The sequence below is a fragment of the Microtus ochrogaster genome, linkage group LG4 (assembly GCF_000317375.1).
Source record: "Microtus ochrogaster isolate Prairie Vole_2 linkage group LG4, MicOch1.0, whole genome shotgun sequence".
In the NCBI taxonomy this organism is placed as follows: Eukaryota; Metazoa; Chordata; class Mammalia; order Rodentia; family Cricetidae; genus Microtus; species Microtus ochrogaster.
In genome coordinates this window covers 43,982,432-43,991,891 of record NC_022030.1, presented here as the reverse complement: position 1 = coordinate 43,991,891, position 9,460 = coordinate 43,982,432, and the positions used below count along the sequence as shown (strand labels likewise).

At 39.2% G+C, this 9,460-nt stretch overlaps 1 protein-coding gene across 10 annotated transcripts in view; it reads left to right on the top strand.

Annotated features, from left to right (window-relative positions):
• The window catches only part of Creb1 (cAMP responsive element binding protein 1), a 60,307-nt gene that overhangs the window by 27,675 nt on the left and 23,172 nt on the right, over positions 1 to 9,460 (top strand). For all 10 annotated transcript variants that reach the window (XR_003378173.1, XM_026786150.1, XM_005361477.3 and 7 more), the window contains 2 exons: positions 4,084 to 4,184; positions 8,126 to 8,268. Coding sequence is in view for 9 of the 10 variants with exons in the window: in XM_026786150.1 (XP_026641951.1) it covers positions 4,084 to 4,184; positions 8,126 to 8,268 (244 nt within the window). In the remaining variant the exon portion in view is untranslated. The remainder of the gene's footprint in view (positions 1 to 4,083; positions 4,185 to 8,125; positions 8,269 to 9,460) is intronic.

Below are 9,460 nucleotides of genomic sequence, written 5' to 3'. Positions count from 1 at the left end.
TTTTTTTTTTTTTTTTTCAGAAGTCTCAGTCTCAGTACTGCTGAACTTCCCTGTCAAATAGGAAACTAGCTGGATATGGAGACCACACCTTTAACACTGGTGTCAGGGAGGCAGAGACAGGGATGGATGTCTGTGAGTTCAAGGCAGGCCTGGTCTCCAAGGCAAGGTCCAGGCCAGCAGATATATATATAATGAGATCTTGTTTCAAAAAAAAGAAAGCCATACCTTTTTGCTAGAGGACAATAACCAGTTTAGATACAGAGATCAAATACATTGGATAAATGACATTGACAGTTTACCTTGTTGATAGATGGAAATGAAAAAAAAATTGTTTTACACACAGCTAAAAGGTGCTTAGTTTTGCTAGTCTCTACATTTACAATTCTCTTTTTTAAACTAGTAGGTATCCAATCACACTTCCAAAACCTTAAGCCTAGGTGGACAGGGTAAGTGCTGCTGTATAGACAGCCCTTGCAGGCCCTGCCTCGGTGCTGGGTGGGATTAAAGGCGTGCACCTCATCCCTGACCAGAATTGCTGTTGAAAGACGTTAATGACATTTAAGGACATTGTTCTCTGTTAATGAAAAACTTTTTTTTTTTTTTTTTTGGTTTTTTCGAGACAGGGTTTCTCTGTGGCTTTGGAGCCTGTCCTGGATCTAGCTCTGTAGACCAGGCTGGTCTCGAACTCACAGAGATCCGCCTGCCTCTGCCTCCCGAGTGCTGGGATTAAAGGCGTGCGCCACCACCGCCCGGCAGGACATTGTTCTCCGTTAGTGAAAAACTTAATTCTACTTGAATAAATTAAATATTTATGCCTATCCTAAGAACTTTTATAAGTAACATTTAAAATTTACAAGTAAATATATATGCCCATGTGAAAATGTCTTAGTTGCCTGTGTACATAAGATGTGTGTGCCTGGTAGCTGTCGATGCCAACAGAGGGTATCCTTGGGACTAGAGTTTGAAGGTGGTTCCAAGCTGCCGTGTGGGTGCTGAGAATTGAACCAAGGTCCTGTGAAAGAGAAGCTGATGCTCTTTTCTGAGCCATTTCTCCAAACCCCAGTTCTGTTGTTTGTCAGGGAGATAAACAGAGCAAGTTTTAAGATCAATATTCTAGGCTTTACTAAGCCTTTTTGAGTGAAATATTATCGAAACCAGGAATCTTAACCGTAGCTAATCAAAAACACTTTAAGTTTGCAAAGGGTTGTATACTTTTAACATTTATTTCTAACCACTGTATAGTTCTTTTGAAATGTCAAATTATAAAAATAAATAATTGTTTGGGTTTTTAAAATGTCTGAACTGTTACAGATGGCCAAAGATAAAGACATGTTTAAGGAACTTGGGGAGTCAGACATTAAGGGACATGTCAGGAGGTGTGAGGGCAGGTGAGAGGAGTTCTGCTAGAGTGTGAAATCGTGGGGCCTGCTTTTGGATTTTAACTTCCATATGTTACGAATACTTATAAAATTGGATTTTGATATTTTTGAGTGTAAAAATCATAGACCCTATATGATTTTTTTTTTTAAGATTTTATTTTTCAAGAGCAGCTAGTTTCACAGCAAAATTTAGAGTTAGAGAGTTTTCCCATGTATTCCTGGCCACCACATACATAGCTTCTTCCATGTTAACAACCCACACACCAGATTGCTATATTTGCTAGAACTGCTACATCATAATCACCTAATTCTAAGTGTAAAGATGGTACACAGGTTTCTCTCAGTGTTGGTACATTTTATAGCCATGTGGTTTTTCTCATTTTAGTTAATTCTTTCCATCTAAATTGCCAAATCTTTTAGATTGGAGAAGGGCAACAAAATCCACTGAGTTGGTATAGGAAACAAAACTATAACTAAAAAAGGCAGTATTTCATTTCAAACCAGTCTGATTAGTTTACTTATTTATATATTTTGTCTTGTTTTTGTTGAATTATATAGCCCAGGTTGGTACCTATTATATGGCATGGATAACCTTGAACTAATTACTGACCAGTCCTTCTGTCTGCACCTCCTTAGTGCTAGGTTTACACACATAAGCCACCAGACCTGCTTTCATATGGTGCTGGGGACCAAACCCAGGCTCTTGTTCATCCTTAGCAAACATTACCAACTGAGCTACATTCCCAAGCCCAGTATGTAAGTAACTAGCTCATAGAGCTTGTTTTAGTGAGTTTCAATGTCAATGAGGTCTTCTGTGTGCACTGTGTGTCCTTAAGATCTTGGCAGTTGTTAAGAGCAAGGTATGGTGGTACATATAATAACCCCAGTACTTGGAAGCAGGGCTGGAAGAATTGTCTGTTTGGGGCCAGCCTGGGTGACCAGAAAATAGTCATCTGCCTCCCTTTTCCTCCAGGGAAAAATAATAAGGATGGGGTATATCATATATAAGAGTCAGATAGAAAGAAAGCCAAAGGGGAACTAAGATTAGCAGAAATAAGTACCCTTGCCACAGTACTGCCCATTGAATTTACTGGTTACTGATTTCTCATGTTCTTTTAGTGCTTTTCCTAGTTTATGATCTTCTTTTAATCTGTGAGAACATTGGTGTAGAGACAGTGAGCGGGCTAGGTATAGCGGCTAAAGTGTTCCTTATTTCTCTCTGAAGTGAGCATACATCATGTAGCGCTGTCAAAGGGGGTGAGTGCCCCACCTAGAGTCCTTAGGGTGGACTGAATGTGGAGTTCTCTTGGAATTTCTCTTTGTCTGAGTATAGTTTTCCTTATTGTTGTTGTTGACTATTTTGAGGTGGTGCTAACCCACACAGGCCCTCTTGTCTTCTTTAGTCTACTTACGAGGCCCCTGCAATATAGACTAGAAAAAGTTGTTATGAATGAACTTTGAGTCTAGAGTGATCTAAAGCACCACAAGGTTGTTGCTTCTGATAGCACTGACACTGGGACCACCAGGATTTTAGTTCTGGTAAAGTCTAAAGTGAAGTGCTGACTGTGAGCAGGGTCCACATTCCTTAGCTTTGTGGCCCCAGTGAGTTGCCTACCGTATTGTGTCTCAGTTCTTCTATCTTCTTTGAGCATAAGACCAGGGCTCATCTGGGATCTGATGTTTACTGTGTGAAAGTAAGTTCTTAGTAAATTCCAGTTTCTCTACTCCACATAGTCTTTATCCACTCATCCTCATTTTCCAGTATAAGGTCTCTTAACAGAAATGCATAACCCATTCATTACCTTGAAGATTTACCCAAAAATAATTGTAGAATGCCAACTTTGAAGCATATTTATGTATAGTAGAGGATGTTTACTGGCTTGCAGGAAAACAACAGTCAGTGTCTTCATTAAGCTTGCTATTGCTGTGATGAAGTACTATGGCCAAAGCAACTTGGAGGAAAAGGTTTATTTGGTTTACACTTTCTTAGAACTGATCATCGTCAAAGGAAGTCAAGACACTGAACTCAAGCAGGGTAGGAACCTGGAGGCAAGAGCTGATGCAGAAGCCATGGAGGGGTGCTGCTTACTGACTTGTTCCCCATGACTTGCTCAGCCTGCTTTCTTGTAACTGAGGACTACCAGCCTAGGATTACCCCACCCACAGTGGGCTGAACCCTCCTGCATCAATCACTAATTAAGAAAATGCCCCTACGGACTTTCCTACAGCCAGATCTTATGGAGGCATTTCCTCAGTTGAGGTTCCTTCCTCTCTGATGACTCTAACTTGTGTCAAGCTGACATAAAACTAGCCAGGACAAACAGTCTACAGCGTGGTAAAGAATCACTGACTTAATTGTACAACTGTAAATATGTGTTTGCAGAACAATTATAGGAAAATATATTGTTAGAGACTTAGGGCTATTTGTTCTTGTTCTTATGTTGGAAACCTTATTATGGTTGGCAGTTCTAACAACTGCAAGAAATAATTGCTGTTTGTAATACATTCAGGATTGGTTGCTTGGGAGAAATTAAAGACATTTTCAGGACAAATGTTCTTGTTTCCATGACATCATTTTAGTCTGTAGGAGATGAATTGTCTCCATTAAAAACTGAAGCGTGTATAAGAGTTACATTTTTATTGGACTTAAATATTTTCTAGGACTAAATTTGATAATCAAGATAAAGTTATTCTTTGTTTTCAGATTTCAACTATTGCAGAAAGTGAAGATTCACAGGAGTCTGTGGATAGTGTAACTGATTCCCAAAAACGAAGGGAAATTCTTTCAAGGAGGCCTTCCTACAGGTATGTGACTTACTAGAGTCAGGAACATGCGAAAGGCTTAGTACTTGGCAGATAGTAGGTGTCAGACACTGAGACAGCTGCTCAAGCAAGTACCTTGTAGATGATTTCTCTGGAGTTACTTCTCAAATAAGTTGACATTTACTATACAAAATAAGACTATGCCTTACTCTAAACCAGTGGTTCTCAACCTGTGGGTCATGATTCCCAAAGACCATTGGAAAACACAGATATTTACATTACAATTCATAGCAGTAGCAAAATTATAGTTATGAAGTAACAACAAAAGATTTTATGGTTGTGGTCATCACAATAGTAGGAACTATCTTACTGTCTTAAAAGGTCACAGCATTTGGAAGGTTGAGAACCACTGCTCTCAACAGTTCTGGTTAAACAAAACATTTTACACCTCATTCTGTTTTTGTAGTTGTGCTGACTGCTGCTTTTCCTTTTAAAAGTTTGGAATACATTTGAAGTATAGCATTGTTCAGGGGGAGACACTAGTGATCTACTTAGCTATACATTTATAGATTTTTTTATGTCATGATACTTAGCAAACACCTGTATTTAATAGTTTTCAGAGCAGTACTTTGCTCACAACCTCTGGTTTGGGTTCAGTCTTTCCTTGCCTCCTCAAAGAAGGTCCAAACAGAGTGTTTATCAGTCGACTTTATGTTAAGTATATTTAAAAACAACGTGCCTGTTAATCTCTTAAGCTGACTTTAGAATTCAGTAGACTTCAGAATTTTACAGTTACCTTCCCTGTTATTTTAAATTATGCCTATTTAAGCTTCTGCTGTTTTTTGGGTTTTTTTTGTTTTGTTTTGGTTTTTGGGTTTTTTGTTTGTTTGTTTGTTTGTTTTTTTGAGACAGGGTTTCTCTGTAGCTTTGCTTCCTGTCCTGGAACTAGCTCTTGTAGACCAGGCTGGCCTTGAACTCACAGAGATCTGCTTGCCTCTACCTCCCGAGTGCTGGGACTAAAGGCATGCGCCACCACTGCCCTGCTAAGCTCCTATTGTTTATCATTTATTTTATTTAGATTTATTTTGTTTTATGTGTATGGTGTTTTGTTGGCCTACATCTATTCACCAGTTGTATGCCTGGTGCCAACAGAGGTCAGAAGAGGATGTTGGATACCCTAGAACCAGAGTTACACATGGGTGGGAGTTGCCTGTGGATGCTAGGAATCAAACCTGGGTCTTACCTCTGAGCCTTCTTTCTAGCCTCACTCCCTTTTTTAAGGGAAGTTGATGTCTCCCCTTCCTCCGTGTGCCTACTTACAGTTGTTACTATGCTTTTTCTGTCCTCACAAATTATGAGTTCTAAATATTATTAGTCAGTTGATTTTGAAATCTTAAAAATTTTATATTGTGGTGTAGCACAAATTATAAAAGACCAGAGACAGATAAAGGGGGTAAAGATCAGAGAAGCAGAGCAGTAAGCCGCTAGAGAAATGCTCAGACTGAAGGGGCGATTCTGACTGCCTAGACTGCACTGTTCTCCACCAGACCTCAGACTCCACACTCCAGTGAGTCCCTGTCTCTCTCCCTTTATATTCCTCTCTCTGCCCAGCCGCATTGCTTCTGTCTCCACCTCCCCAGTGCTGGGGTTAAAGTGTGTGATCCCAAACACTAGGATTAAAGGTGTGTGCCACCACTCCCTGGCCTCTAGTGATTTAGCTTTGCATTCTGATCTTCAGGCAAGCTTTATTTATTAAAATACAAATAAATTATCACTGCATCATGGGGTATATATTATAGGTAATATGTCTAATCTGTTACTTATTTTTATTTTGTGAATATGACTGTTTGAATGTATTTCTGTGCACCGTGTACATGAAGTACCAGCAGGGACTGAAAAAAAAAAAAAGTTGTCATATCCTCTCTGACTGGAGTTACAGTGTGAGTTGAAGCTAGTTACTGCTGAGCCATCTTTCCAGCCCGTCTCTTTTGTTTTAAATATAGCAAGTGTTAGATTTTGAGACGTTAAAGTATATCTCACGTTAGTATATAATATCATTGATCCTGAAGCGAATCCCACAAAATACTAAGAAAGAAATCACATGACTTCTGTAAATCGTATGGAAATCATAGATGCAAGTCAGCCAGATGGCTCCAGCAAATAAATGTGCTTTCTCGAGCCTAGTGACTTGTTCAAGGATGGAAGGGAAGAGCCACCGCCACAACGTTGTCCTGTGGTGTCCACACACATGCCTCTGACCACAGTCACACTCAAAACCCATGGAGACACCAGCTTTATATTGATGGCAAAATTTGTCTTAAATTTTTTCTGGCCAAAATCCTAGCAAATGTTATTTAAATAAAATATGCTTTAATCAAATGAAAGCTTTGAGACAAAACATAGAAAGACTGGGTTATAAAGTTTGTTGTCCTACCTTGTAATGATACTTTCACACTGGGTAATAGTTATATGAAGTTTATGAATTCTTGAAATGTAGCCTTTATATCTAGATTATAGCAAACTGTTTAACAGATGCTTATAACATGCTTGCAAGTTTGGAGAAATGAAATTGATAATATAAAGTAGCTTTTTATGGGAACAGCCTATCCTTATAAAGCAGTTGGCTTGTGTGCAGCAGGAAGGTGCTCCATTTGCTCTCACTTGGCTTGAATTTTTACCAGTAATTGATCTGAACAAACAGAAGCCACGTGTATAAAATTTTCAAAGGACAGAACCATAGGGCTAATAAGTGTGCGAAGAGAATGAGTATTTTGAAAGATCATAGCAGGCAAAGAAAGCAGGCTGAAACAAATATGGTGATACTATAGTGATAGCTGTAAAGTCTCCAAAACTGATTATAAAACAGCTGTTCAAATATTTGATTCTGGATTAAAAATTTATTTCAAAAAAGTTCTTTATTCTCTTCAACCAGTATGGTCTAGAGCAACCAGAAATAGAATGTGAGCAATGTCTTAGTCTGCGTGTTTGGATTCTCATACAGAAGGGAGCTAGATCAGAGTGTGACACTAAATGATTAATTTTTAACCTTTAACCATAATCCTCAATAAAGGATATATCTTCATGTTACAGGTTTGTTTAATTATCTGTAAATATACATATTTAGAGCCATGGAATGCAGGGTGTGTAACTGGGGAAACTGAGGCAGGAGAATTTTCACTTTGTCAACCTGAGATTAATAAATAAGACACTTTTTGTTTTGCTTTTTTCAAGACAGGGTTTCTCTGTATAACAGCCCAGGTTATGACTTTAAACTCACAGAGATCTACCTGCCTCCGCCTCCCGAGTTCTTGGATTAAAGGCCTGTGCCACCTCGCCCAGCAAGATACTGTCTTAAATTCAAATTAAGTTGGATGGTGGTGATGCATGCCTTTAATCTCAGCACTCGGGAGGTAGAAGCTAGCGAATCTCTGTGAGTTCCAGAACAGCCTGGTCTACACAGAGAAACCCTGTCTCGGTGTGTGTGTGTGTGTGTGTGTGTGTGTGTGTGTGTGTGTGTGTGTGTGTGTGTGTGTGTGTGTATACATACACACACACACACACACATAATAAATATATATGGCTTGTGGAAGCTGGATAGAGATGGCTCAAGGTTAAGAGCACTGTCTACCCTTCCAAAGGATCTGGGTTCAATTTCTAGGACACATATAGGGACTCACAACCATCTAACTCTAGTCATAGGGTCTGCAGTGCCCTCTTCTGGACTCTGAGGTACCAGTCATGCAGACAAAACACCCAAAGGTATTTAAAACAAAAACACCAAAGTAGTTTTATTTATTGCAGCCCCCCTCAACACACACATACACACACCTACTTCTTATATTTAAAATCCCTGCTTTGTTTGGAGTTTATTTATGTGTTCGTGTTTTTTAAACTTTTGTCCTATATGTTAGCAGTTTTCTGATGTTTATAATTTATTCTTAGTGAATTTTATTCTTAATTAAAATAGCTCCTTATTTTTCTAGGAAAATTTTGAATGACTTATCTTCTGACGCACCAGGGGTGCCAAGGATTGAAGAAGAAAAGTCAGAAGAGGAGACTTCAGCCCCTGCCATCACCACTGTAACCGTGCCAACTCCAATTTACCAGACTAGCAGTGGGCAGTACAGTGAGTAATAAGTTTTTCTGTTACAAAAACTGTTAGATTCTCTCTAAAGAAATGACAAATGCCAAGGTTTTTGCTGCCATTGTTGTTTGCCCTATTGTCAGAAATCTGTAATGAAAAGGCTTTCGTTTCTAGTGTTAGAAGTACGTAAGTGTTTAAGTCAGTTACATTTCTTCAGTTTAGTACAGGTTCATGAAGCAGTCTGAAAGTCTTTGAAGGACTAAATAGCTAGATTTAGCTCTCACAATGTTAAGATGTGTACTCTTCAGATAAAGGAACACTATGATGAAGACCAAAAATAGCTCCAGCAGTTTAACTCTTTATCTAATCCTGCCTTCTAAAAATAACATTTAAAAATCTTTGTGTTTAGGGTTTCAGGTGGGAGTGTCATTGTGTTCAGTTATTGTTGTTCTCATCTAAAAGGTGATGTAGGCTGGGCAGTGGTGGCGCACGCCTTTAATCCCAGCACTCGGGAGGCAGAGGCAGGCGGATCTCTGTGAGTTCGAGGCCAGCCTGGTCTACAAGAGCTAGTTCCGGGCTAGTGACACTTACAGGACAGCCAAGACTACATAGAAAGATCATGTCTCAAAAAAAAAATGAAAATAAATCACTGTGTGTATTAATGTTTTGCCTGTGCACTGTGGTTGTGCCTGGTGCCTACAGAGGTCAGAAGATGGAGTCAGAATCCCCTGGAATTAGAGTTACGGATGGTTGTGAATCACTATGTGGTGCTGGGAATTGATCAGAGTCCTTTGAAAGGACAATACGTGTTCTTAGCTGGTCCAGCCCTGCTGTGCTTTTTTTTTTTTTTAACTTTGACAACCATTAATTTCCATTTCATATCTGTCCTGATTTAATTCTGTCATACCTCTTCCTTTTTTTTTTTTTTTGTGATCTTTTACCTGAATCCATTAGAAGGTACTTTTGAGTTGATAAAAAGCATTTGTGTAAATGTCACTTTCTTTTTTCTCCCTTTAGCCTTACCTTCCAATGTATCTCTTACATGATTCACACACAAATTACTAGCTTTTTTAATGTCAGCATAATGTTGGCTTGCCTGCCGGCAATTTGTATTCTAGCTGTATTAAAAATAGATACCTAACGCCGGGCGATGGTGGCGCACGCCTTTAATCCCAGCACTCGGGAGGCAGAGGCAGGTGGATCTCTGTGAGTTCGAGACCAGCCTGGTCTATAG